The sequence below is a fragment of the Thermoascus crustaceus genome (genome assembly GCF_041956765.1).
Source record: "Thermoascus crustaceus strain CBS 181.67 unplaced genomic scaffold VTN00scaffold_3, whole genome shotgun sequence".
NCBI classification, from domain to species: Eukaryota; Fungi; Ascomycota; class Eurotiomycetes; order Eurotiales; family Thermoascaceae; genus Thermoascus; species Thermoascus crustaceus.
This window is the reverse complement of record NW_027192529.1, coordinates 2292268-2319546: the sequence shown is the minus strand read 5'-3', so window position 1 is coordinate 2319546 and position 27279 is coordinate 2292268. Positions and strand designations below refer to the sequence as shown.

Genomic DNA, 27279 nt, shown 5'->3' with positions numbered 1-27279 from the left:
GAGTTGACGGTTTCATTTGGTTCTGGGTAAAGAAACTACACAATACAGAAAATGCAGAGTTTCAAGAGCCCTGTGTCCACATCTGTTGAGCATGCATCGACGTTGGTGATGCTCCGTGTTTACCTGGAGGCTGGGCCCGGGCGGTCCGACCAAGTGTCCTTAACGAGTTAGCGTGCCCGACGAAGTGGACAGCAAGCACATTTCATCTTCTACCTCCGACTCCTGTTCTTCCCCCAGACGGCCATCATCTTCCCTTCTTCTCCTCTTCCTTCCACTTCTTTTTATTTTAATACATCGCTCGCTCCTTTGGCTGGTTTGGAATCCAGCTTTCTTTCTTCTTTTCTCTCCCATTGATTTAATCTGGGAAGCGGACCGTCACAATGAGCGGACGTAAGTGTTGCACGCGATCGCCAAATCGCGCATCCCAACCCAGCCCTGTGAAAACGCCGTGAGATGCTGACATCGACGCAGTACGTTTCCTCGACTTAATTAAGCCCTTTACGCCCCTCTTGCCGGAGGTGGCTTCTCCGGAAACCAAGGTTCCCTTCAACCAGAAGCTGATGTGGACGGGTGTATGTCCCTCTTTCCCCCCTGGAAGCCGGTCGCGAAAGACGCCGTTTGAAGCTGATAATATTCCCGCGCACAGTTGACCTTGTTGATTTTCCTGGTGATGAGCCAAATGCCGTTGTACGGTATCGTTTCATCCGACACTTCGGATCCGCTCTACTGGCTGCGTATGATGCTGGCCAGTAACCGGGGTACCTTGATGGAGCTGGGTATCACTCCCATCATCTCCTCCGGCATGGTTTTCCAGGTATGTACAGCTGGCTGGAATGTCGGTGATGGTGTACTAACTTGTTCCACAGCTCCTTGCCGGAACCCACCTCATCGACGTCAACCTCGACCTGAAGACCGACCGTGAGCTGTACCAGACTGCTCAGAAGCTGTTCGCTATTATCCTGTCCTTCGGCCAGGCCTGTGTCTACGTCCTTACCGGTCTCTACGGCCAGCCCAGCGACCTCGGTGCTGGTGTCTGCGTTCTCCTGATCGTGCAGCTGGTCGTTGCTGGTCTGGTTGTCATTCTTCTGGATGAGCTGCTGCAGAAGGGCTATGGTCTTGGAAGCGGTATCTCGCTGTTCATCGCGACCAACATCTGCGAGTCGATCGTCTGGAAGGCCTTCTCTCCCACGACCATCAACACCGGCCGTGGTCCCGAGTTCGAGGGTGCTATCATTGCCCTCTTCCACCTGCTGTTGACCTGGAACGACAAGCAGCGCGCTCTGCGTGAGGCCTTCTACCGCCAGAACCTTCCCAACATCATGAACCTCTTGGCTACCCTTCTTGTCTTCGCGACCGTCATCTACCTCCAGGGCTTCCGTGTCGAGATCCCTGTCAAGTCCTCCCGCCAGCGTGGCATGCGCGGATCTTACCCCGTCCGCCTCTTCTACACCTCCAACATGCCTATCATGCTCCAGTCCGCTCTGTGCTCCAACATCTTCCTTGTCAGCCAGATGCTGTACTCTCGCTTCTCGGACAACCTGCTTGTCAGGCTCCTCGGTGTGTGGGAGCCGCGCGAGGGATCTGCTCAGCTGCACGCCGCCTCTGGTATTGCGTACTACATGTCCCCTCCCCTCAACTTCAAGGAGGCTCTTCTCGACCCGATCCACACCGCCGTCTATGTCACCTTCATGCTGGTTGCTTGCGCTCTGTTCTCCAAGACCTGGATTGAGGTCTCTGGCTCTTCCCCTCGTGACGTTGCCAAGCAGCTGAAGGATCAGGGACTCGTGATGGCTGGACACCGTGAGCAGAGCATGTACAAGGAGCTGAAGAGGGTCATCCCGACCGCCGCCGCTTTCGGTGGTGCTTGCATTGGCGCTCTGTCCGTTGCCTCTGACCTCCTCGGAGCTCTTGGCAGCGGTACTGGTATCCTCCTGGCTGTGACGTAAGTTTGCGCTTGCACATATTGACATCCAGAGTAGTTGCTGACAGATCTGCAGAATCATCTACGGATACTTTGAAATCGCCGCCCGAGAAGGCGACTTCGGCTCCGGCCTGAAAGGCCTTGTCCCTGGCAACTAGACGGGAATCAACCCTTTTATGAAGCATGAGGAGAGACTGTAGGCATTCTATAATTCTATTTCTTTAGATTATGTCAGTTGGTGCATTGTCATTATGGCTGTGGCGGTATGTTGAATTGAGCATGTGGTCGGGTTGGAGCATCAAAAAAATGTGACAGGGGTTAAGCCGCAGCTGTGACCTAGCACCATCTGGATGTAACAATATTTTACTGTCTGGATGTGTCCATATGCCTAAAATGATCTATCGGGTGTAACAACGTTTATGATGATTGAATGTAACAGTATTCTCCACTAATCTGAGCTCCACTAATCTGAGTGTGTCCTCTGCGAAACTCTGCTTCGGAAAGCCTGTGAATTTTGCATTGAATGTGTTGCAGATATATTTCTTGATTATTCAGGTCGAAAAGAATGGTCAGGTCTTTAACATTCAACTACGAACCCATGTGGCCGCTGGTCACCCTCAACGAAGGAATTGCCTAGTGAGCCACCAACACCCCACGAACCTCCATTGTGATGTCAACTAGCAAAGTAAGAAGTCTACGCATAATATCCAGTTCCAAAACAGAAGACATTAGAAGAGACCCAGCAGCTGGGTATGGTGGTCAAAGTACCCCGGATCAGCAAATGAATGCTTCTTTCCTGGCGAGACCGAAGATACCTAAGCAGATGAAATCTCGTGGGTGACTGGGAAGAATTTCAGGCTTATACAGAAAAGAGAGTAGATTGGGTTTATTGCTGTTCCCTTCTATTTGGCGTTGGTTGCATCTAGCACAGTGTCAATATAGGTTTTTATCCAGAAGGAAGGATTCGGGCCTCGATTTCATCAATGATTTTGCTATGTTATATGAGAGTAATGATCAGGGCGTAGCATAGCGACGTATCAAATTTTCTACTCAAAGGATCTGCCAACTAACAGCAGACTGGACGGGAAAGGCAGATCCATATCGAGAGGGAAGATAGGTAGCGAGAAAGCTGCAAATGTAGAAACAAGTTCATCAGACAGAGAGGCAGGGTCCAAACAGAGAGAAAGTTCCAGACGGGGACCGAAGTTCCACCTATACAGTGTGTTAGCATCATTATTAATTGGGTGACAGTGTCAGCAAGCCCACCAGGTTGGGGTGAGCTGGGGTGTTGAACTGTCGTGGGTTGCCATTATTACTTTGCACCTCAACAACCAAGCTGGCTGGGTGCAACACAATATCTCAGGCATCAAAACCAGTCTGGCACACGCTTAAAATCCTAAGTTGCAGAGTTCCGGAAGAATAGGTAGTCGCTTAGAGAGACTGAAGAAAAGAAAGATACCGCTTGCTGAGGATCTCCGGACACTCTCCAGCCAGCTGATGGCCATACGTGAACTCTCTATACGTCACATTCTCCGCAACCCGGTCCATCTGGTTCTTGACCTCCTTGCCAATGAAAGACTCGGCTCCAATCGCCAGGACAGGGATCGTCAACTTCTTCTTCCTGGCTGCCTCGTGGTTCCGGCGCAGAGTCTCAGCCTCCCGGAAGAAGCTGCACATGCTGCGGATTCCACCGGGCTGAGAGATACATATTCATCAATGGCATCGTCATCATCGAGGCTGGTCGGATCGTAGGCCTCAGTCTTAAGAAACCAGGAGAAATATTCGCGCTCCCGGCCTACGAGAAGCAGCTCCGGTATCTCCGGGACATGATAGAAGCCCACCTGCCAGAGATGGGGCCCCGAGTGATTCGGATGAGGCCTGGCCCAATCTTCAAGTCCGAACCCGGGGTGCTCATGTCAATTCCACTTTGCGCCAACTTCGGTATTTCAGATGGGTGCTGCACTTGCTTTTTGCAAGGGGAGATATGGATGAGCAGGGAAAAAGGAAAGTGGGGGGCAAAAAACGAGGCAGACTACATACACACCCGACACCCTGTTGAGACTCAGAGAATCACGGTCTCATCTAGGTACATACATACTTGCCATCGAGAAAGACAGGGAGCCAGCCCTGGAGGCATCGACACGCACCAGGACCAAAAGTAGAGGTCGAACAAATCGTCCGTAGTCCAGTAGAAGTAGTAGGTGGAGGCCTGTTGGGAGACCACATTTACGGCATCAAGGCGACCAAACGCCCATCGATGAGACGGCCAGGCGCATGTTGACAAGGGAACAAAAGGCGACCTGGCAGGTGCAGAATAAGGAGGGGAGAACAGGGAGAATGAAGAAGTTGGAACAAGGTATATATCACTGGGGACAGTGAAGGTTACAGGCAGGCATACAGCGCGAACCATACCCAAAGGGGAAAAGCTAACCGCAAGGGGGAATTCACAGGTCTTCCAAGGTTGAGTCATTTTACAAAGTATAAAAAGTATGTGGTCATGTAGTTTGACATCTTGTCTGATGCAATGTTTTTTTTCCCTTTTTTTGCACAGAGGTCGCTTTTTTCCTTGCTCCCGAGAGTTATTTCGTATCTACATACTACTGCGAGGAAGAAGAACAGGATAGAACAGACATACAGACAGCAGCCCCGTGTATATGAGATGATGATGAGACATGAACATGAACAAGATCGTGAACAGGATCAAAAGGAAAAAGTAGTAGTAGTAGTTAAGGAATGGCCGGAAAAGGGGGGGGGGGAGGGAGAGAGAGGGAGAGGAAATGAAAAAAATATTTTTTTTCTTACCACCCCCTCTTGGCCAACTTATCAGCCTCGTGCATCTGCGACACATTGATACCAACCATAGCCTCGCCCAGCCCCTCGCTGACACTGGCCAGCACAGACGGGTCCTTGTAGTGCGTGACGGCCTGGACGATAGCCCGAGCGCGCTTCTTCGCATCACCGGACTTGAAGATCCCCGATCCAACAAACACACCATCGCAACCCAGCTGCATCATGAGCGCCGCGTCCGCAGGCGTAGCCACACCACCCGCTGCGAAGTTCACGACGGGCAACCTGCCCTTCTCCGCCGTCTCCCGGACCAGCTCATAGGGCGCACCGATCTCGCGCGCAAACGCACGCAGCTCCGGCTCGGGGTCGGGGGAGGACTGCAGGATGCCCCGGGCCCGCGCGATCTCGGCGTTCACGGTGCGCATGTGCTTCACGGCCTCGACGACGTCGCCCGTGCCGGCCTCGCCCTTGGTCCGGATCATGGCAGCGCCCTCGGAGATGCGGCGCAGGGCCTCGCCCAGGTTGCGGCAGCCGCAGACGAAGGGGACCTTGAAGGAGTGCTTGGTCACGTGGTACTTGTCGTCGGCCGGGGTGAGGACTTCGGACTCGTCGATGTAGTCGACGCCGATGGATTCGAGGATCTATTTGCATACCTGCGTTAGCAGTTATCTCTACGGGGTAGAAGAAGGGGGAAGGTACTGACCTGACACTCGACAAAGTGGCCGATACGGGCCTTGGCCATGACGGGGATGGTGACGGCGTTCATGATCTCCTTGATCATGGCGGGGTCGGACATGCGCGCGACGCCGCCCTGGGCTCTGATGTCGGCGGGGACGCGCTCGAGAGCCATGACGGCCGCGGCGCCCGCCTCCTCCGCGATGCGGGCCTGAAGTCGATCATTAGCAATCTTGAAAATCTCCTGAAGTAGTGATCTAGGGATCTACCTGCTCCGCGTTAACAACGTCCATGATGACACCCCCCTTGAGCATCTGCGCCAGGCCGGCCTTGACGGTGAAGTCGGGGGCGGAGGAGCCGTTGGTCTGTTCGGAGGCCATGGTGAGGGGACAAAAAAGCAGCAGTTGGACAGAAAAAAAAGGCCGTCAAGGAGAGAGGGTGGAGGATGAAGAAGAGGTTATGGAAGAGAGAGAGAACGCCGTGAGTCAGAAGGTCCAGACAGACTGATAAGATGTCTGTTCTCCCAACTGCCCTCCTCTTCGTTCCCCACCGTCCGGAGCAGAAAAAAAGAGCAAAAAACTCCGGCCCGCGGGAAACGGAACCGGACGGCGGCCAATCACGGCGTTTTGCTGCGGACGTCAGGAACGCCGAACGTCGTTTTTTTTTTACCGGGTGCATCGACGATCATAGACATGAATTTGTCTACATGCATTGTATACCCTGTCGTACATCCTGTCTGTGGTAATAGGATATTTCTCCGTGTTGCATCCTCGTTTTCGGGCTCAGGGATACAGTTTGAAAAAAAAAAAAAAAAAAAGGCAAACGCCGCTATCGGCCGGGATCTGGTTTGCCTTTAGTAGAAGCTTCTTTTCTGTATCTCCTAAACAGGACACTTATCTCAGATGACAGCTATCGAGCAGATGCATGTAGTTCCTCAGGCATCACACAGATAACTTAGACCCGTCACTTTTAAAATGGAATCCATTGATCTACCCGCATCCGTTTCTGGCTGACCCGTCGCTGACGTCACGGGAGATCAACATCCCGTCTCCGATGCCAACCACCATCAACACCGAGTACAGCTGTCTGTCTGTTCTACCCACCCCCAATTGACCTCAATTCCTCTCCTCTTTGTAATCTCGAGACCTCTACATCTATTCCGGACTCCAGAAACCCGCAAAAAAAAAAAAAACTTTCCTAATAACCAGCGAAGGAAAGAACCTCCCTCCCTTCCTCCCCGGACAACCGACGACCGACACGACACAACTCACTACCTAACTCAACTCGCGAACAAAACGAAATGACAACCCTCCTCCTCACCCGCCCCTCCAAAACCCTCCTCTACACCTCCCTCCCCATCTCCCTCTTTCTCCTCCACCCCTCCTCCCCTCTCCGCGCTCCGCCCCTCCAATGCCAGTTCACCGCCCCCGTGCCCGTCCCCGCGCAGCACGCTGGACCGGAACACTCCGCGTGGGCGTTTGATCCGGCGGTGCAGAAACAGGGAACGACGAGCAGCAGGAACAGAAGCGACGGACGGTGGTTGACGCCGGCGACGATGCGGCAGATCAGCCTGGGGAGCGTGCTGGGGGTGCTGGCGGGGTTGGGGCTGAGGGCGTTTTCGAGGGTGGTGGTCTTCGCGGTGGGGGTTGGGGTTGTTGTTGTTGAGGTCTGTCTACATCTCTTTTATTTATATATATGATTTCATCAAGACTGACTTGATATGGTGGCTACATAGTGGGCCGCGTCGAAAGGGTACAATCTCCTCCCGCTGAACCGGCTGCAGCGGTACGTCCGGGGCTACGATCTCGAGGCCGCCCTGAGGCGGAATGTCCCCTTCAAGACGAGCTTCGGAGCCACGATGGCGTTGGCTGCGTTTGCGCAGTTTTAGTTCATCTTGTCTTTTGCTTTGCCTCTTTCAATTGCATGTTTTTTTTTTGGATACGTTTTATGCGATGAGCATGAGGTTGAGAGATCTGATGTGAATGAGATACTGCGCCCTTTGATATTCTATATGCTATATATGACGACTAATTTATCTATATTAATTGATACGCTTTCAGATGCAAAAATTGTACATAGGATGGTTCTGCTTCATGGGTATCATGCAATTTCCAGTTTCATGCAGATGCAGATTCCGATTCGGGGAAGACTTAACTCAACACCAGCTCCTCCAGCACGCCCTCCATCTCCTCCCGCGACAGCGGCACCCCCAGCACCTCCATCCCGCTCGCGTCCATGCGCGACGTGATCATCTGGTGGTCGTGGAACTCCTTCAGCAGCGTCCGGAACATCATCTCCGACGACGCGATGAACTCCTCCGCCGCCTTCTGGTACAGCGTGCGGAACTCCACCCCCGTCTCGTCGTTGTCTTTCCGAGCGTGGTCCTGCTCTCCGTCCTCGTCGTCCGATGCATGTCCCTCCCCGAGATTCGTCAGAAGCTCCGTCAGCAGCAGCCGGTACAGGTTCCGCGCGTTCTCCGGCAGAGACTTCAGCACGAACCCCACACCTTCCTTGCCGCCGATGCGCCGGCCCCGGCGCCCGATCAGGTTGTGCACCTCGTCCACCACGTTCATCATCTCCGCCTCGTACGGCGCGAACGTCGTACAGTCGTGGAAGACGAAGTTGAACTGATCGCGCAGGCTGACGTCCCAGAGGAGGGTGAAGTTCGGAGTGTCAGCCGTTGCGAGCATGTTGATCCCTGAAGACGCTGCCAGCCGCGCCAGCAGGGCCTGGTTGGACGATCGACGGAGCGGAGGCGCATCAATGGAGTTGATCAGGACTGTGACTGGCGTGGCGGATGGTCGGGACCTCAGCACGGATTGGAGGAACTCCAGGACCTCCGTCGGTTGCGCTCCAAGCTTTGAAGGTGTGTCAGGACCGAGGACGGCGGCCACGATCGTTGCGAAGATCGAACGGATGGAGATGCTGGGAGTGTAGCCGTTGACGACGACAATGGTCGGAGGAGAGGAAGAGGATCGCTGATAAAGCCAATCTGCGAACTGGTGCACCAGCCTGCGCTTGGAGCCATACCCGTACAGACAGATGTTGAACTGCTCACGCAGCTCAAAGTACCACTGCGGGAACGAGCGCCGGTGCAGCTGGAGCAGGAGCTCCCTCTCGTCCCTGTGCGGGTCGACATACTGCCCCAGCTTCTCGAAGTACTCCTCATGTGTCAGCAGGGAGACCTTGGACAGGTTGTTATTCGACGTCTGCGGCGGGCCCGCGCGGTTCTGGAAGAAATACCGCTCGTGCGGCGGCAGCTCGCCTTCAGGGGTTGGCGACCGTTTATTCTTTGCGCCCTTGGGTCGTCCTCGACGGCGTTTGGGCGTCTGCGTCTCTGTGGCATTCTCCGCCGCTGATGTTCCGGCGTCTGCTTCGATCGACTCTCTCACATCCTGATCCCCGTTGCCAGCTGCACCACTATCGCTCTCTTCCTCCAAGATCTCCTCTGCCAGACGGTCAGCCCCGTCCCAGACATCATCCTCATCTTGCTCCAGCAGGACACGGGCGCTCTTCCTCTTCGCAGACCGGTCCGCATTCTTGGCCCGTGCCGGTGTAGAAAGCTTCGTATCTCTCGTAGGCGTGGAAAAGAGCGACTTGGCCTTGTTCCTCTGCGTAGGGGTTTTGAGACCAGATGGCGGCAGATTGCCGTCCGCAATCCGCGCACGCTTCGACGGCGTCATTGTCGTGCTGCCGTTCTCTGCGATGGAGACATACGTGGTGCCATTGGCCGCGGCGGTTCTCTGCCTCTTCGGCGTCGAGACGGACGGGCGGTCATCGTCCAAGCTCGAGTCCGGTTCTTTGCGCTTCATGTCGGTGAGAACACGCTCAGGGAGGCAACAGAAAAGAAGGACATACCACCATTCGAACAGACGCCCGTCGGGATCGAAGGGGTGATGCAGACTCCCTTGCTTCGTGTCGGCGTGTCTTCAAGGCCAGACTCGTCTCGTCTCCGCGTCGGCACGCGACTGGCCCCGTCCGGTTTTTCCGCTCCGCGATATCGGCGCTCTCACAAAACTGAAAGCCTCAACGTCTCCTTCTCTCGAGTCGATGGCCTGAAGAGCTGCTCTCCGTCGTCCGGTCTGACATCAAGAGCCGGGTGTCCTGAAGAGTCTGTGTCCAGCGGCGGGCGATTGTCCAGCTCGACCCTGCGGAGTACTTGCTTTTCCTCTATAGCGCTTGTAGCGCGGGTCCTTGAGTCAATCGCTCTTCCGGTTTGATCTTCTCGTTCTTTCTCACATTCTATTACTTTATCTGATATAAAGAGCCATCTGTCCTCTTCAGAATGATCCTCGCCGTCCAATCCGCAGTCCCAGTGGCTGCCTTCGCACGGATGGCCAAGGGCCAAGTGCGCTGCTACTCCGCCCCGCTGGACATGGTGATCCCCGCGTCCAAGAAGAAGTACATCCCGTCCTCTGGCACCTATCCCAAGGGATTCCTCGTCTCTGGCACGCACGTCGGCGTCAAGGCGTCCAACACCAAGTTCCCCGACCTGGCGCTGATCACGTCGGAGACGCCATGCTCCGCCGCGGCGGTTTTTACGACGAACAAGTTCCAGGCCGCCCCGGTCCAGGTGAGCAAGGACACGCTGAAGAAACGGCAAGGACGGGGCATCCGCTCGGTGGTGATCAACTCGGGCTGCGCCAATGCTGTTACCGGAAAGGGAGGTCTCGAAGATGCCGTGAGCATGGGAGCCAAGGTGGATGAGTGCAACGGGCTCGATGAACCCAGCACTATCGTCATGAGCACCGGTGTTATCGGGCAGCGGTACGTCTAATCATACAAAGAACTGTCGGCTCTTTTTCAAAGGACTACTGAACTAACGGTGGATATAGACTCCCAATCAAGAAGATCCTCAACATGATCCCCTTCGCGCACACGAACCTCTCCTCCACGCATGACGCCTGGCTCACCACTGCCCGCGCCATCTGCACCACAGACACCTTCCCCAAGCTGCTCTCCCGGACCTTCACCCTCCCATCCTCCCCCGGACGCACCTACAGCCTCGCCGGAATGACCAAGGGAGCCGGCATGATCCACCCGAACATGGCCACGCTCCTGGGCGTCCTCTGCACCGACGCCCCGATCGAGCCCTCGGCGCTGCAGTCCCTCCTCACGCACGCCGTGTCGCGCTCCTTCAACTCGATCTCCGTCGACGGCGACACCAGCACCAACGACACCGTCGCCCTCCTCGCCAACGGAGCCGCCGGCGGCGCGCCCATCACCTCGACCTCCTCCAACGACTACACCGCCATGCAGGACATCCTGACCTCCTTCGCGCAGTCCCTCTCGCAGCTCGTCGTCCGCGACGGCGAGGGCGCCACTAAATTCGTCACCGTCCGCGTCCAGAACTCCCCCGACTACGAATCCGCCCGGCTCATCGCCTCCACCATCGCCCGGTCGCCGCTGGTCAAGACGGCCCTGTACGGCCGCGACGCCAACTGGGGCCGCATCCTCTGCGCCATCGGATACACCCAGGGCGTGGCGCCCGGTACGGTCGTCCCCGAGCGCACCAGCGTCAGCTTCAGGCCCGTCGACGGCAGCCCCGTCCTGAAGCTCCTGGTGAACGGCGAGCCCGAGAAGGTGGACGAGGAGCGCGCCAGCGCCATCCTGCAAGATGAGGACCTCGAGATCGTTGTCGACCTCGGCGGTGGGGAGAAGGGACAGAGCGGACTCGGTGGCGAGGAGGCCGTGTATTGGTTCTGCGATTTCAGTCATGAGTATGTGACTATTAACGGTGATTACAGGACCTAGATGACATTGCTGTATGTTCGTGTGGTTTATGTGTCCTGTCCGTTATATACCCTAGCCTATCCTATCTATCCCCTTCAGCGGGGATATTGGAAATCAAAGAAGATAAAATAAGATACAGTATGAAGTTATGAAATGTACAAAAGATGTATATAAAATCTGTTTCGATGAAATGGAACGAACTTTGTAAGGTCCATTCGGTTCTCCTAAACGTCTTCGGTTATTGCAAAGACTGCTTACTGTACACACTGGATATTGGATATATCAAAATACACTACAGAATACACTGACCGAATCAAGACTTAAAATAAGTTCTTTTTATTTCATTTCCTATCAAAAGAATAAAAAATCAAATTTCGTCTCAGACAGAATCGAATCAGTCTCACCGCTAGTACAGCACCTAAGGTACCCCAGCTAAATTCTCCGAAGAAACAAGCAAAACGGGAAGTGGAAGGGGAAGAAGGTAGAAGGCAGGAGTTGGAATGGAATCATGCACCACGGGGTCTCCTCCCGGCGTTCATCCATCCACGACTTCATGACCTGAGGAGGAGTACCGCCAGATATCACATCACGCCCACCTCACTCCGTATACTCGAACCCCGCCCCGCGGCACTTCAACCAGAAGCTCCGCACCAGCTGATTCGTCTGCCTCGACCCCCGCGCCGCAAGCACCATGGCCAGGAACCGCTCCCGCTCCGCCTTCTCCGGCCACGCACGGCCCTGGTCCGCCGGGTTGGCGTCCAGACCGCACAGCCCGGCGTGGAGGTACGGCCGCGCGAGGCCCTGGTGCTTGAAGACGACCTTCTTCAGCACCTCACTGAGGTGGTCAAGGTCCGAACGGGCGCAGTTGCCCGCGATCTGCTGGATCAGGACGGAGCAGAGCGGGGCGAGGCACTCGTGGATGGCCTCCTGGACGGGGCGGCGCTTGTTGGGGTCCGCGGCCGGGTCGGGGGCCGGGTGAGGGTCCATGTCGGCGGCGAGGTTGAGGAAGGCGGTCCAGAATTGCGAGGCGGAGCGGAGGGGGAGGGGGTCGCGGCCCTGGAGGGCCAGGAGGGTGAAGTGGATCAGGTAGGGCAGGACCGCTGGGGGTGCGTCGCCGCCGGGGGCAGCAGGCTCCGGAGGGGGAGAGGTCATGGAGAAGAGGATCTTGTGATACTTGGGCAGCAGGCGGGTGAGGAAGTCGATGCCGCTGTGGACGATCTCGGGGTCACCGCTCTGCGGGTTTTGGACGAAACGGAACGTCTCATAGACGTGGGTGATCAGCGCGACGACCTCGTTGCTGATCCGCTCCGGGTGCGCGCTATGTGAGGCCAGAAACGCGGACGCAGTTCCCATGACCATGTCGGTTCCCGGAGTCCCCAGCGGGATGCTCTTGACGAAATTCACCGTCATCGCCGGCGGAAACACGTACGGGCCTGTCCTCTCGGTATAGCCGGCCTTCATGATATCGCATGCTGCCTCGATGATGGTGACATCGATGGGGAAGTTGTTGATGAGCAACTGCATGCATTGCATGATCAGGTTCTGCGAGATGGCGCCCTTGCCCGCGTTCCAGAATGTCGGCGGATATGGGTCGTTCGTGTGGCCCTCGAGGTCCACAACCGCATCACCGTCTGCACGAAGACCCTTGCCCATGCTTGCAAGGCAGCGAAGCACCAGCTGCGCGTGGTCGCGAGCAATGTCGATCTCGCCGCGGTTCGCCTCCGCCCTGGCGGCCTGTGCCTGCTCATGAAAGAATCGCAGGATCCGCTCGAGACAGCCTGCCTTGTCTTCGTCTGTCGGTAAGGTCTGGATGATGGCAGCAATGCCCTCCAGAACCCGTTCCAAAGTCTGGCCTGTGGCCGTGTGACTCAAGTTCATCCGGAGCTGGTCGAACTGGTTAAGAAACGCGGGAAGCTCCGCGGTGAGCGCGGAACGGCATGACTTGCACAAGTGGGAGATAGATCGAGATGCTGCCGGAGCACATGATGGAACATTCAGAGATGCAAAGAGGAACGTCAACACACGCGGGAGCAACGCGTGGGTCCGTTCGAAGAATGATTTGTATTTCCCAAGCATCTCTACAAGAGTCTGGCGAGCCTTGGTGGATATGTGGACATCCCTGCCAGCACACAGAGCGGCAAACTCTGGAGTGAAGAAGATGGCGTTGAGGCATTCATCGGCGTGTTCGTTCTCGTCGACGGCCTCAGAGAGCTCAGCCAGACAGAATGTTGCCGCCTCAAAGGTCTTCCAGTCCTGGTTTTCCAACGACGACTTCGCACGCTCCTGGAACACTTGGATGAGTTCGACACCCAGCATGGGATAGACAGCCGACAGGAAGTCGCAAACATCGCGGCGAAAAGAAGAGAACTCGCCTCGATCCTCGTCGTTCCAACCCCTTAGCGTCTCTGGGTCAGGGTACGTAAGTTTGGCGAACGAGTCGAGAACGACACGAGCAAGATTCTGCTTGGCACGTTCCAAGGATGAGGGATCCTTCGTATTCATGAAGATCTCCTGCACATTGTCGGCGGCTTCGGTCCACCACTCCAGGATGTATACACATGCCTTGTCGTCGACCGCCGCATAGCCGGGGCCATGGAAGAGAGTATGAAGGAACGTCAGCACATTGTCGTGCTGTGGGTTCAGCTGTCCTATGAGCAGATCTGTTTGCTTCAGGGTTGAATAGGCCAGAAGAAGGTCTAAGAACACCATGTGCTCGTCGTCGAAGTCGGACTCCAGAAGTGCAACGACGTGGGAGGTGCCAACGTCACTGACAAGATATTCCAGAATGGAACTCTGGTGCTCTTGATTGAAAATACTCTCCAGCGATACCAGGATTTCCGATAGCACCTCGGATGCTTTCCTGGACAGGCTGGGAACTCTCAGACTCTGTATGACACAGCTTGTGGGAGAAGCGAGTTGGGTTGCGGGAATCGGTTCGGGCAGGGGGATAGCTCCTCGTACATTCAGCCAGGCCTAGATTCATCTTGTCAGCTTGGCTGTTCGTCGGAGAGGGGAGGTGTATATATAAGAAAAAACCCACATGGTATGAATTGATAGCCTCACTTCCTGGCGCGTCCTCGGAGACTGGGTTACCGGACGCCTCTTGCTGAATGAGATGCCTCAGGACGAACTCCGCGAGGACGAATCCATCCATTATGTTCTCTACAATGGGATGGTCGTTGCCGCTGGTACAGGTTAGAAACGAGGCAAAGGGCGCGCACGACGGTGAGAGCGACGACTTACCTGCGCCGTGCCTCGGAGCTCCATTTGACTGCTTCCTCGGCGAGCGTGGTAGAGAAATAGAGCAGCGCAACGACCTGCGCGTCGTTGAGAGCCGGGAGAGCTGCATTCTGGAAATCAACCGTCCCAGACTGCTCCTCAGGAACGTGGCTGCCATTCGCAAGGGACACGGCTAGGTTCCTCAGGGGATGGGTCCAGAGACCGATTGGCTTCAGGAAGATGGCCACCAGACTGGAGGCCAGCTTGCGGACCACCAGAGGCTTGTCGCCGCGGTTGACGAGCAGGACATAGTAATTGATGAGACGCGCCAGAAGCTCGCGGACTTCGTCCTGGTTCAGCTGCGCCCTGCTCTCGGAGTCAGTCGGGAGATCTAGATCTATGGCGGAGACCACAGCCACCCACCAATCATGATTGATCTTGACCGTAAAGGTGAGGGCTCCGAAGAACCTCGCGTCTATGCTTTCACCGGACAGGAGACCATCTGCGATCACCCAGCCTTGTGGGCTCTTCTGCAGGAGCTGCAGATGCTCCTGGATGGCCTTGACCTTGGCGGGGTTTCTCTGGTTTGCGGGATCGTAGAGCTGGGCTACGAGCTAGGAGACGGTTAGGGGTCTGAATTCACAGCCAGACGGGGCAACACGCACGGTCTTCGCGTCGGCGACGAGACGCTGGGGATCGTCGGCCGGGGCAGGAGGGCCGGCAGACATGGCCGAGTCCATGCTGGTCCCTGAGCCGGGACGTCTGATATAGATGAATAGAGGCTGCCAAGCCGGGGGGGGGGGGGGGGATGGGGGTCACGTGTGAGGGCGCTAGCGAGAGAGAGGAAGGCGGTGGAGGAGAGAGAGAAGGAGGCGGAGGGGCGGGTGAAAAGTCACGGCGCTGCACGGGCATGTGACCTGGCCGGCGCGTTGCACGTCTGTTGACATCCTGCCTGCTTTTCTCTTGCACGGTGGATCGCAGGCGGACAGAGGCGCCTCCGGGCCAAGAGGCCGTTTCGTCGCTGCGTCACGGGACTGCGGCCCGCAGAGCCTTGGTTCTTTTTGCTCCTTTTGCAGCTCAGCCTCTGCCTCAGCGCTCAGGCGGGGCTTGCCCTAACGGCGCCCCCACCGAAGCCGGGCTGCTGCCCGACCACGGCGGAGAGCCAGCTCGGGACGCCGCCAGACGGACCTCTGAACGCATGCCGCGTCTTTTCTGAAGCACCACCAGGAGCACGCGATCTTCCTGCTATCTCCCCCGCCCCGAGTCTGGCCGTCTGCTGTGCTACCTCCTCGACGTCTCCAGGACCCCGGTGCTTGCGCGGACTTGGACTCTCTCTCTCTCTTTCTCTTTTCCTTGCCCTTCCTCCTCCCCCGTCCATGCTCCTCTGTCGCCCTCCTGTCCGTCTTTCCTGCATCTCCCACCTGCGATACTGTCGTCCCCCGCCCCACCAACCAGCAAGGTTCTTCTCCTACACGGTCCGGCTGCGCGCTGCCGACATGGAGACTGTGGACACCACGGAGCGCCTCGCAAGGCTGAGGCAGCTCATGCGCGAGCACAAGGTCGATGTATATAGTATGACTTATCAGATAGCCCATGGCCGTCCAGGCCCTGTATGCAGGACATGTTCTCATTCCTCTTCAAGTCGTCCCCTCAGAAGATAGCCACCAGTCCGAGTATATTGCGCCCTGCGATGCCCGTCGAGGTTAGAACCTCCCGTGTCGCCTTTGACGTATCCCTCCTTCGTACTCACAGCCCCGCGCAGAATTCATCTCCGGTTTCACTGGCTCCGCAGGAACCGCCGTCGTGTCGCTGGACAAGGCGGCCCTGTCCACCGACGGACGATACTTCAACCAGGCCTCCAAGCAGCTCGACAGCAATTGGCTGCTGCTGAAGCGGGGGATCGAAGGTGTCCCGACATGGCAGGAATGGTACGATCCACGATACGGTACACAGGTACTTTTGTGAGAGGTGTGCTGAGCAGTGGTCAGGACTACGGAGCAAGCAGAGGGCGGAAAGGTCGTTGGTGTCGACCCGACGACCATTACAGCTTGTGAGTGCAGCCACCCCTCCCGCGGGATGTTGGAAAACGAACGAGGCTGAAACCAGACAGCGAGCGCGCGTAAGCTCGCAGAGACCCTCAGCAAATCTGGCGCACAGCTGGTGGGTGTGAAGCAGAATCTGGTTGATCTGGTCTGGGGCAAGGACCGTCCCCCGCGTCCCAACGAGAAAGTCAAGGTCCATCCCGTCAAGTATGCCGGAAAGCCCTTCCAGGAGAAGATCAGTGAGCTGCGGAAAGAGCTGCTGGAGAAGAAAAGGGCTGGATTCATCATATGTAGGATTCGTCAATTCATTTGCTCTGGCCCCGAAGGAGGCACGCTGACCTTGGGATCCAGCCATGCTCGATGAGATTGCATGGCTATTCAACCTCAGAGGAAGCGAGTAAGGATGGCATCATCGAAGTGGGTAGCTCGCGAGCCTGCTGACAATGCTCCAGCATCCCTTACAACCCCGTGTTCTTCGCCTACGCAATCATCACTCCGACTACCGCGGATCTCTACATCGATGCGGAGAAGCTGACCCCCGAGGTCAAGGCCCAGCTCGGTGACGATGTTGTGATCAAGCCCTACGAGTCCATATTTGCGGATGCGCAGGCATTGAGCAACGTTGGTCCTGCCAGCACGGAGTCGGGGGTGCCCATGAAATTCCTGCTCTCCAAGCAGGCATCGTGGGCCCTCAGTCTCAGCTTGGGCGGTGAGGGACAGGTCGAGGAAGCTCGGAGTCCGATTGCGGACGCCAAAGCCATCAAGAACGAGACGGAGTTGGCGGGCATGAGGGCTTGCCATATCCGCGATGGTGCCGCCTTGTCCGAGTACTTCGCCTGGCTCGAGAATGAGTTGGTTAACAAGAAGTCCACGGTGGATGAGGTGGATGCCGCGGACAAGCTGGAGCAGATTCGCTCGAAACACGAAAACTTCGTCGGCCTGTCCTTCGACACCATCTCGTCTACGGGACCCAACGCTGCCGTCATCCACTACAAGCCGGAGAAAGGCAGCTGTTCTGTAATCGACCCTAATGCTGTCTATCTCTGCGACTCTGGTGCGCAGTATCTGGATGGAACCACCGACACTACCAGAACACACCATTTCGGGAAGCCTACCGAGTTTGAGAAGAAGGCTTTCACCTTGGTGCTCAAGGGTCTGATCGGTATTGATACCGCTGTCTTCCCCAAGGGAACCACCGGCTTTGCGCTGGACGCATTCGCGAGACAGCATCTGTGGAAGAATGGCCTTGACTATCTCCATGGAACCGGCCATGGTGTCGGCTCTTATCTGGTAACGAGATGAACTCGCTGATCTACGTTTGGGCCATGGCTCACCATTCTTAGAACGTCCACGAGGGACCTATTGGCATTGGCACGCGCGTCCAATACTCTGAGGTTTCCCTCTCTCCTGGAAACGTCATCTCTGACGGTATGTAGAGCCCTTCTCTCTACTAATTTACACGGCCTCTGATATATCTAGAACCCGGGTACTACGAGGACGGAAAATTCGGTATCCGCATTGAGAGTAAGCGGCTTCCCTGCCCAATCTTACCTGGCCCAGGCTGACCTGTGTGCAGATATCGTCGTGGTCCGCGAGGTCCAGACGCCCCACAGATTCGGCGACAAGCCGTCGCTGGGTTTCGAGCACGTTACCATGACGCCCTTGTGCCGTAACCTGATCGAGCCGTCGCTTCTGACGGAGGCAGAGATCAAATGGGTGAACGACTACCACGCGGAGGTGTGGGATAAGACTCATCACTTCTTCGAGAACGATGAGTTGACCAGAAACTGGCTGAGGAAGGAGACTCGGCCCCTCTAGACATTTACTGCACTGTAGAGTCGAGCATCGGTACATATGCCATAGACCTGAGACGGTATTACGACAAGGGTCTTCTTGGACATGACAGATAGACAGGAACAAACTTAGATACGCGTCACGCTGAGATGTCGAAAAGATGGATTCTACCAGTTTTTTTTTTTTTCTGTAGCAGAAAGCAATCGTACTGTAAGTGCTGTGAATATAAATAATCTGGCGTGGTCTCGCCACGGGTCCAACAGAGCGGCGCTCCCGAGCTGGAGCTTGTGTGGGGAAAGGCGGTCGAGGCAAGGCAGCGTCAAAGGATATTTGGCTCCCCTGCCGCGCCTAAGGATACCGTTGCTTCACGGACGTCTTCGGCTGCGACAGATTCCCCCCACGTCCAGATCGTCGCGTCGCGGGGACGGAAAAGCATATGCGACTATAAAATAACAGCTCTTTGAAAACAGGGAGCAAAAGGACCGCACGGAGAGCCCGGGAGGCACGAGAGATGCTCACCGTTCTTCTCCCCCGCATGTCCGACGACACGACTTGACACGACTTGATCGCATCTACATCTATTCCCGAAACCCACTCCTCTTTTACTACCCTAGCGACGACACTATAGAACTGTCCCGATCATTATTATTTGCCTTCGACCGACACGTCCCATCGACCTGACTCGTCCTGTGAATTCGAATTCGACTTGGCATGTACACCAACGGATACGGCTCCGACCGCAACAACGACGCCGGAGGATATACCAATGGTGACAGCTTGGGCATGAACGGCTACAATGCAGGCAGTGCTGGACGCGAGCGCCGCGCCGGCGGGTACGGTGGTTTCTACGTCGAGGAGTCCCAGGCACCGCCGACGGTAACGACGGCGGCGGCATCGGCGTCGGTGGCAGCGTCGGCAGGGGCGTCATCACCGGTGCGGACGAGGGATCTGCACGTAGATACCGGTGCTACCGCTGGTGCTGGGGCGTCAAGATGGCGGGCTGCTGTGGCCCAGGCCCAGGCCCAGGCTCATTCTCAGCGGGATGATACCGGTGCCGGCGGGTACATGGCGAGCAGGACGCGAGAGAGAAATCGTGCGGATACGGTGAGCAGCGCGGCGAGTGGTGGTCGCGGGGTGAGGGGGCCGCAGGCGATCGAAGATGTCCTCCAGTCGATCCAGCGTGAATGGGACTTCATGTCTTCGGAGTCGTGTATCCCCGTGCAGGTGGCCCTGCAGTTGATGGACTCGAGTACACTGGGCAAGGCGGATCGGGAGCCGGAGTTCTTGGACATGCATAAGCAGATTCAGAAGACGTTGAAGGCTATCGTTAATGGTGAGTTGCGATCCGTTTACTTTCTGTACTGGTTCGGCTGCGTGCTAAAGTCTTCTCCAAGAACATCACCAGGGATTCAACAGCTCCATCGGTACATACCACAAAATCCAATCTAGCATACAGAGCTCGCAGAGCCGGGTCCGGGCGCTGAGGGATTCTCTCGAAGACGCAAAGGCGGGATTAATGTCGACGAAGCCGGAACTGAAGGGTCTGGCGACGTCGTCCCAGAAGTACGATGATATCTTACAGCTATTCAATCAGATTCAGGAGATCCAGTCTCTTCCAGAGAAGCTGGAAGCACAGATCTCCGACAAGCGGTTCCTCACTGCGGTCGAGACGCTCCAGGACGCTTTTCGGCTTCTCCGCAGGACGGAGCTCGAGAACCTCGGCGGCCTCGCGGACCTCCGCACGTATTTCCAGAACCAGGAGATATCCCTGACGGACATCCTGATTGAGGAGTTGCACGACCATCTGTATCTCAAGTCTCCCTACTGCCAGGATCGATGGAAACCCCCGGTGACCGAGGGCGCAGAAGACGGCGGAAGTGCCAACGCTTCTAACGGTGGCGGCTGGAATGGTGTCGCGACCTGGGAGAAACCTGTCTACGGCTTCCTGGCGAAGCTAGACACGTCCTCGCCCATGGTCGAAGATGCCTCTAGGAACCCGGAAGCCGATACCTTTTACTACATCCACCTGATCATCGAGGCACTGAACAAAATGGGGCATCTGGACGTCCTTGTCGATCGGATCGAACAGCGGTTGCCTGTCGAGCTGTTTTCCGTCGTCGACAAGACCAACTCCGAGGTCGACGCGCGCTATCCGAATCTGCCGCGCGGCTTTGGTCGTGATTATTATAGCAGAGATAATCCGCCGATCGGGGTGGACGAGACACGAGGGCATGTCCTGTCCGAGTTCCTGTGGACTCTGTATGCTAAGTTCGAGGCGATCGCGGAGGGACATCGTGTCGTTCATGACGTCGTCTCGGGCATTGTCGAACGCGAGGGGATCCCCAAGTCGTCTTTGACTTCGGGTTTTAAGGAGTTGTGGAAGCTCTACCAGAGCGAGATTCGCTCCCTCTTGCACGACTATCTTGCGACGGATGGCGATTCCTCCTTCAGACCCATGCATGCGGAGTCTGACGTGAAGCGCAACCTGAACCAGAGAGACAGAAACAGGAAGATGTTCAGACTCGCAGAGGTGGATCAGAAATCCTCCGACATGAAAACCGAGCAGGAAGACCTGGATGAGATATTGAGATCCTCCGTACCGGGACTAGTCACCAAGTCAAAGCAAAAGACTCCCGCCACCGACCCTTCGAGGGCGAGGCAAGGGCACTCGGGTACCGGCCATAAGCTCCTGATCGAGCCAAGCGTGTTCAACATGAGCCTTCTGCTCCCGCCGTCTCTGTCTTTCATTCAACGGCTGAAGGATATCGTTCCCGTGGACTCGGACATCGTCATGAGCACCCTGACCTCTTTCCTGGATGACTTCATGGTCAACGTCTTCCTGCCTCAGCTGGATGAAGCGGTCACCGATCTCTGCACCTTGAGCTTCATCGCTGTAGATGCGTTTACGGAAGATCCGCAGTGGCAGAGGGTTTCCCCGAGACCAGTCTTCAAGGTGGGTGGACTTCAAAATTTGCTGTTTTGACATGGTTGCTTACGTCCAAATCAGGGGACTGTCAATTTCATGAAGCTCGTGAAGGCATTCAGCAAAATGTTGGATAGCATCCCGCATGACCAGATGTTCACGCAGCTGGTAATCAGCCAGATCGTGACGTATTATGACAAGTGCTGCGGCTGGTACAAATGTAGGTTTTCTACGGTTAACATATAACGATGTTTAGACGTGCTGATTTTATCTAGCCCTGGTGACGAGGACGTCGCAGCAACATCCTGGAGGGGTTCGACCCAAAGCAGCTGCCGGGTTTGCCGAATCGGGAGAGATCCATGATACGGTCACGGAGCTTTGGAAGAATCCTGGAGACAGGAAACAGGAGCTTATAGATAGGGTATGTGACTATGGAATGGACGATTTCTCGAATCTAGCTGACGAGAGCAGGAAATCGATCTCCTTATCAAGGAAACAAACGAAAAGCCTTTGGAGCCGTACGACATTATATCTGATCCGAAGACGGTTGCTGCGCTGTCGATGCTTTACAACAGCATGGTGAGTCCAAGTATAGAGGTACAAAGGTTGAAGAGGCAATCTGACAGATCACAGCAATGGCTCGCCAGTCATCTGTCGAAGCTGCGGCGCATCACGACTCAGGGCGAATCTTCGCGTCCACCATCGGGCGTGCCCCAAGGCCGTCGATGGACCCTCATAACGGCCATGAAACCAGAACGCGACAGTATCAGCCAGCCCGTGTATCTGCCGCTGAACCAGGAGACGGTCGTCCCCTTTGACACCACCCTTCAGTCACTGCGTGATCTTGCCACGGCGGCCCTGCTCACCCTGCATGTTGACATTCGCTGTGGAATCATCCACATGCTGACCAAGGCCATGGCTGGACCGAACCCTCAACAGATCCGAGATTCGAACCCCACGACTCCTGCCCCCCCTACGAACGCCAACTGGCATCACATCGTCTCAAACCAGCCCACGTCGGCCTCTTCATCCGTCCTCGAACTGAACAACGACCTGATCGCCTTCGACACCAACATCTCAGCGTACCTCGGCCCGAAGGAACGCTGGTTCATCTCCTCCGGTCTGGCCAGATTCATCGACAAGGTCTTCATCTCATGCACCCGCTACATCGGCGCCATGAACCAGAACGGCGCTCTTCGACTGCAACTCGACGTCCTCGTCCTGCAGCAGAATCTCAAAAACATCATCATCGACCCGACCACCCAAGAGGATGGACACAAGACCAAGCACAAAGAAGGAGAAGAACAACCCGCACAGCCTCAACCCCACGAAATCGTTGCCCTCCCTCGCAGCGCCAAGTTCCTGGACTGGTTCCTCGAGGGCGCGGATAAGGCGCTCCAGTACGCGAAAGAAGAGAAAGAGATGTTCGCGGCTCAGGGCAGCAAGGCGCTCGCGGCGGGCAACGGTGAGCCGTTCACATACGACGAGCTGAAGGTGCTCATCGATCTGTGTTTCTCGGAGATCATGAAGGGTCCGAGGGGCGTGGAGAATCGGGAGGATTTCATGGCCGCGAAGAAGGGCAGTGCGGATGCGATATTGCGGTTGAATGAGATGATGTGGGATTCGAAGTGATCTGTTCTCTGTTTTCCTTCTGTTTCTTGGTACTCCCTTTTTTTTCTTCTTGGGCTTGGCTCTGGCTTTTGGTGTCAAGTGGGGGTTGCCATTGTTAGACAGATATCATATATTTTCTTGGGATTCTTGGTCTTGAGAGCAAGCTTGGTTGATTTGTGTTTGTACACCTTTTTATTTTTTTTTTTTGTACCTTCTGCACTGCTACGAGATATAGATAACGTACTTTATATCTAACTATTTTGGGTTGTTTGTCGTTTACAGAGTTTCCGGTTCGGCACTGTACTCCGTACTGTCAGGGAAGGACTGGACCATACCTACCTTCTTCGTTATGAGAGAGAGAGAGACCACTGAATTCGTGACGTGTCTAGATCGGTCTTTCCCTCTATAGATCAGACCTACACTTACAAAACCCCTCATGTCCCCTTCAATCCTTCTGATTCCTTAGAGATAGTCATCTGGCGAATAGCTCGATCGTTCAATACAGTCGTTTCGTCTAGTCGAACAGTCTTCTTCACTGTCCTAACAGTGCTATATATGGAGGAGCTGCACGCCTGACGAGAAAGCCTCATTAAACCAGACCCACAGACTAGTGACTCGGACCACTTGCTGCTTTATCAACCCATTATCTTGGAGATTATCTGGAAGGGCAATTTTCTTTCAGGCCAAGGTGGCCAAGATCACGGTGCATTAAAAGCAGCGCGGGTAAGTGACTTTGGCTAGACGTTGTACTAATGTACAGTTAGTCAGACTGCCAGTGGCAGTGTACGGAGTGCTACTTACGTACGCTACTACGTAAGTATGCCAGGGGACTGCGACAGTGTATCTGCGAAAAGGGCTTAACGATAAGGTAAGGACACAGGGAATTTGGATAAGTACTATGGCCCGTGTCAACAGACGCAAAGTCCAAGGGATACTGTGCCATCTTATGATCATGTGTACCTCCGTATTTTGCGGAGATAGATAGAAGCCGGCGTTGAAAGCGCGGGCAGATCAGCCCCTGAGGATCGTGCGGGCCCTCGTGAACAAGGCCCAGAAGCGGACGCCGGGATCTACAGGACGGCCTAGAGTTAAATAGTGACCTGCCCAGCTGGCGCCATCCTGTGCCATCATCACCGTCGAGACCAGACCGTTTTCACGCCGTTTCGGCGATATGGCCATCTTCAATTTCTGTGAATCTCTCCTTTCCGTTAGGAAGGTCTCAGATTGGCATTTGCGCCGAGTCCCCAAATGCCGGGCCTTGTGTGTTTTACTCCGCAAGAGTTAGAGATGAGCTACTAACTGCAGATCTATATATTTGACCGGGATGCACGGAGTACGGAGTGCTCCGTACGTGACGTACATCTTTCCCCCTCTCTCTCCCTTTTTCGAGGTCTACACAGTATATCTTCGCTGTCCGTCTCGCTCTCTTCTTCTAGGACAGCAGGCTGGTCTGTCTCTCTGAGAATCATCTCCCAGGAGATCCCCCCTCCATTCCTTCCTTTCTCTGTCCCTGCTTTGGTGCACTTGACCTCGTGCATCCTGGTCGTTCATTTTTTGATCAATTGCCTCATTACGAGCCTAAGCAAAGAAAGAGAAATTCGTTCTCTACCTATCTATTCTAACTACAGTCCACAAAGTACCACACGTCAGCCTACCACTACTACAATCATTTCCTTTGTTACCGGAGTTTGATTGCCGTCGTTTTTGATCCCAACTGCAGACGAGTACAGACGTACATATTTCCTTGCCTTGTCTTAATCTAATACAAAAAAAAGCCATATACCGTACCGAAACCGAACAACAAAATGAAGTTCACTCACATTGCGCTCTTCGGACTCGCCGCGGCGGTTGCCTCCGCTTCGCCTCTCCCGGCCGACATGTCGCCCCGTAACGCATGGGATGATATCAAGAATTTCTTCAAGGGCGGCGGTGATAGCGACGGTCAAGTGACGTACTACGAGGGAGATATAAACAAGGGAACGTGCTCGTTCACGGGCTACACCCTTCCGGCGGGCATCTTTGGGTCCGCGCTGTCGGTGAACGCCTGGGATGATGCGTCGAACTGCGGTGCTTGTGTGAACATCAAGGGGCCCACTGGTTCTATCAAGGCTATGGTAATTCCCCTTCACATCCTTCAATCTTATCTACTTGATTAAGTGAAGTATTTACTGACGTGATCTAGATCGTCGACCAATGCCCCTCCTGCCAGGAGAACCACATCGACCTCTTCCAGGACGCCTTCTCCGCCCTCGCCTCGCTCGCCACCGGTCTCCTCAACATCAAGTACGAGTTCGTCCCCTGCGACATCTCCTCCCCGATCGTGTTGAAGAACAAGGACGGCAGCTCCCCCTACTGGTTCAGCATGCAGGTGGTCAACGCCAACATCCCCGTCAAGACGCTCGAGGTGAGCACCGACGGCGGCAACACGTGGCAGCAGACGCAGCGCGAGCAGTACAACTTCTTCAACAAGGACGGCGGCTTCGGCACGGATACGGTGGACGTCAAGGTCACCAGCAAGACGGGCAAGGTGCTCATCACCAAGGGGGTGAAGGTTGGATCTGGGGTTTCGCATACGGCGGCGGAGAACTTCTAGATAAATAAAGGCAGACAAGAATGAGGCCTGGAAGTTTTATGTTTTATGTGCCTAAGTCAGGTACCTTTTTGATGTATGTATAAGTTTTCGTCGTCTTGGGGGTTATGCGTGAGCATGATTCTTCCCTTGATTTTTTTTTTTGTCAGGTGCTCGATCTATCGAAAGCGCAGATTCCGCCGTGACGCGCTTTTGACTGTAAAATATGCATGTACCTGTGTCTTTTTTTTTCATCTGCTTGTATTATGTATACAAGTTCTTTTTCTGGATATTTGTCTGAAAGAGGAATGACCAATTCTACCTAACGTTTTACTGTTCAAGCCGAATGGATTTTCGAGGAGTGTGATTGTCCTCCCTCTTGCCTAGTGATACAGTGTAATCATGACCCGTGAGAGTGGGAGGTAGAAGTTACTTGCGTTGCAGAATATATATCCAGTGAAACACCTGTGGCGTGTGTGCAGCGGAAGAGGAGGTTTCTCCCGACGGCGCCGGCAGCCCCGTCCGCGAAACGAGCCTCCAGTGCGCCGCGAGATGGGGGAGGTTGTCGAAGCGCGAGGTCGAGTACGACAGGGCGATCCAGGTCGTGCCTTTTTGCGTCAAGGGGACCAGATGGAGTGATAATAGCTCGACTGGAGATAGAGATATCTCTTTTCCGTCTCCGTTTTGGTTTTGGTCCACGATTTCGCGGACCGTTGGACAGATGCCTGAATCTGAAGATGAAGAGAAGATCTGGGGCTCAGACGTGGCGATGGCGTCGCTGGTGCTTTTGTCCAGGATCACATCAAAGGGCGCGAAGTGGGAGAGGTTGGTGGACATGATATCGTCCCAGGAACGGAGGTCGGCAGAGACCCAGTGCATTGCTTGGGTTGCTTCGCGCCCGCTCTCGAGTTCCTGCCCCAGGCGGACGGCTTCACTGGAGAAGTCGACGTTCTGCGGAAAAAGGAAAATTCAGCAGATATGTTCTTTCTTGGTACATGTAGATTTGGATGAGAGATGCTCACCACAATGCCATTTCCCATCCACCCCCGTCTCACAAATGCGTCACGCAGCTTCGTCCCCAGTTTTGAGATGCCAGGCCCTAGATGCAACACGCGGGGTCGTCCAGAAGGCAAAGGCCGGCGCTCCAGGTCAGACAGGACGGCCTCGATGAGCCCCTCGCCCGAGTTCAGCCATTCGCCAACATCCTGGCCCGTCGCGAACTTGGTGTCCCAGAACGCGGCGTCGTCGTAGTCCGGGGCCCCCGTTATCTTCTTCTTCGTACGTGTCCTCCCGGCTGGAGAGGAGCTGGCCATTCTATTCTATTCGTGAAACTTAGAAGTTGACGGTGGACATTTCTTCTCTGGCGCTGCTTTCAAGCTGAAATTGGAATGATAAGATTGTGGTCACGTGGGGGGGGGGGACTTTATTTGGGTCGGATATAGATGATCTCTTATACTATACACATGTTCAACTTAACCGGGGAAAATGCTTCGATGGGGATCTTTCAAGTGAAAGGGGGAGCAAGTTGGGTTTTTGAGACAAAAAAATAGGAGGAACATATAACAGCATAAGTATGGTGGTGGTGGTGCTCACCACTCAGTAAAGAGTGCCAAGAGTCTTTAAAAGTAAGATACACCTCGTTAAAGCAGCAGTACCTGGGGAAAAAAAAAATTTCGGAGTGGTCGCAGAAACATGTTCTGTATATCGTGTATAAAAATAAATGAAAAAATAAAGAATACTCCGCTCCTCAACATGTTTACATGCGCCCTCTTGGCTTCAACGGAGACCACGCGCGCTCCTCCCCACGTGCGCGGAACGCTCAGGGGAAGCACCGCCGTCCCGGATGCAACGTTGCCATCACCATCACCAACCGTCACAAAGGCGGCGCAGGCCGCTCCATCCATCCCACTAATTAGAGCTTCGGATGGCTTCACCGGTCTGTGAAACGCGTTCCAGCGTCCGGGAAGCGGTGACTGCAGCGGCATGCCGAGATGCTGGACTAGGT

The 27279-nt window shown here is 55.2% G+C and overlaps 11 protein-coding genes across 11 annotated transcripts; 6 read left to right on the top strand and 5 right to left on the bottom strand.

The window, feature by feature from the left end:
• Window positions 1-380: 380 nt before the first annotated feature.
• Window positions 381-2079, top strand: VTN00DRAFT_6024 (uncharacterized protein; the record flags this gene model as incomplete). The annotated part of the gene is made up of 5 exons (XM_069432615.1): window positions 381-390; window positions 472-572; window positions 647-814; window positions 867-1942; window positions 1998-2079. The coding sequence occupies 5 exons, from the start codon at window positions 381-383 to the stop codon at window positions 2077-2079; spliced, it is 1437 nt and encodes a 478-aa protein (XP_069288456.1).
• Window positions 2080-3157: 1078 nt separating this feature from the next.
• VTN00DRAFT_6023 (uncharacterized protein) lies at window positions 3158-3598 on the bottom strand (the record flags this gene model as incomplete). Its single annotated transcript, XM_069432614.1, has 2 exons — window positions 3158-3257; window positions 3381-3598. The coding sequence occupies 2 exons, from the start codon at window positions 3596-3598 to the stop codon at window positions 3158-3160; spliced, it is 318 nt and encodes a 105-aa protein (XP_069288455.1).
• Window positions 3599-4719: 1121 nt separating this feature from the next.
• Window positions 4720-5763, bottom strand: VTN00DRAFT_6022 (uncharacterized protein; the record flags this gene model as incomplete). The annotated part of the gene is made up of 3 exons (XM_069432613.1): window positions 4720-5349; window positions 5412-5594; window positions 5653-5763. The coding sequence occupies 3 exons, from the start codon at window positions 5761-5763 to the stop codon at window positions 4720-4722; spliced, it is 924 nt and encodes a 307-aa protein (XP_069288454.1).
• Window positions 5764-6683: 920 nt separating this feature from the next.
• On the top strand, window positions 6684-7271 carry VTN00DRAFT_6021 (uncharacterized protein; the record flags this gene model as incomplete). The annotated part of the gene is made up of 2 exons (XM_069432612.1): window positions 6684-7049; window positions 7119-7271. 2 exons carry the CDS (start codon window positions 6684-6686, stop codon window positions 7269-7271), a joined length of 519 nt encoding a protein of 172 aa, XP_069288453.1.
• Window positions 7272-7533: 262 nt separating this feature from the next.
• On the bottom strand, window positions 7534-9195 carry VTN00DRAFT_6020 (uncharacterized protein; the record flags this gene model as incomplete). The annotated part of the gene is made up of 1 exon (XM_069432611.1): window positions 7534-9195. The coding sequence occupies one exon, from the start codon at window positions 9193-9195 to the stop codon at window positions 7534-7536; it is 1662 nt and encodes a 553-aa protein (XP_069288452.1).
• Window positions 9196-9668: 473 nt separating this feature from the next.
• VTN00DRAFT_6019 (uncharacterized protein) lies at window positions 9669-11137 on the top strand (the record flags this gene model as incomplete). The annotated part of the gene is made up of 2 exons (XM_069432609.1): window positions 9669-10150; window positions 10219-11137. The coding sequence occupies 2 exons, from the start codon at window positions 9669-9671 to the stop codon at window positions 11135-11137; spliced, it is 1401 nt and encodes a 466-aa protein (XP_069288451.1).
• Window positions 11138-11713: 576 nt separating this feature from the next.
• VTN00DRAFT_6018 (uncharacterized protein) lies at window positions 11714-15075 on the bottom strand (the record flags this gene model as incomplete). Its single annotated transcript, XM_069432608.1, has 4 exons — window positions 11714-14089; window positions 14157-14301; window positions 14360-14949; window positions 15001-15075. The coding sequence occupies 4 exons, from the start codon at window positions 15073-15075 to the stop codon at window positions 11714-11716; spliced, it is 3186 nt and encodes a 1061-aa protein (XP_069288450.1).
• A 636-nt stretch (window positions 15076-15711) lies between these two features.
• VTN00DRAFT_6017 (uncharacterized protein) lies at window positions 15712-18195 on the top strand (the record flags this gene model as incomplete). Its single annotated transcript, XM_069432607.1, has 10 exons — window positions 15712-15907; window positions 15978-16037; window positions 16098-16263; window positions 16324-16385; window positions 16446-16667; window positions 16729-16774; window positions 16830-17667; window positions 17721-17805; window positions 17857-17901; window positions 17954-18195. 10 exons carry the CDS (start codon window positions 15712-15714, stop codon window positions 18193-18195), a joined length of 1962 nt encoding a protein of 653 aa, XP_069288449.1.
• Window positions 18196-18882: 687 nt separating this feature from the next.
• VTN00DRAFT_6016 (uncharacterized protein) lies at window positions 18883-22726 on the top strand (the record flags this gene model as incomplete). Its single annotated transcript, XM_069432606.1, has 6 exons — window positions 18883-19504; window positions 19566-21124; window positions 21179-21314; window positions 21370-21515; window positions 21566-21673; window positions 21728-22726. 6 exons carry the CDS (start codon window positions 18883-18885, stop codon window positions 22724-22726), a joined length of 3570 nt encoding a protein of 1189 aa, XP_069288448.1.
• A 1784-nt stretch (window positions 22727-24510) lies between these two features.
• On the top strand, window positions 24511-25298 carry VTN00DRAFT_6015 (uncharacterized protein; the record flags this gene model as incomplete). Its single annotated transcript, XM_069432605.1, has 2 exons — window positions 24511-24819; window positions 24888-25298. The coding sequence occupies 2 exons, from the start codon at window positions 24511-24513 to the stop codon at window positions 25296-25298; spliced, it is 720 nt and encodes a 239-aa protein (XP_069288447.1).
• Window positions 25299-25703: 405 nt separating this feature from the next.
• VTN00DRAFT_6014 (uncharacterized protein) lies at window positions 25704-26587 on the bottom strand (the record flags this gene model as incomplete). The annotated part of the gene is made up of 2 exons (XM_069432604.1): window positions 25704-26225; window positions 26297-26587. The coding sequence occupies 2 exons, from the start codon at window positions 26585-26587 to the stop codon at window positions 25704-25706; spliced, it is 813 nt and encodes a 270-aa protein (XP_069288446.1).
• Window positions 26588-27279: the final 692 nt, after the last annotated feature.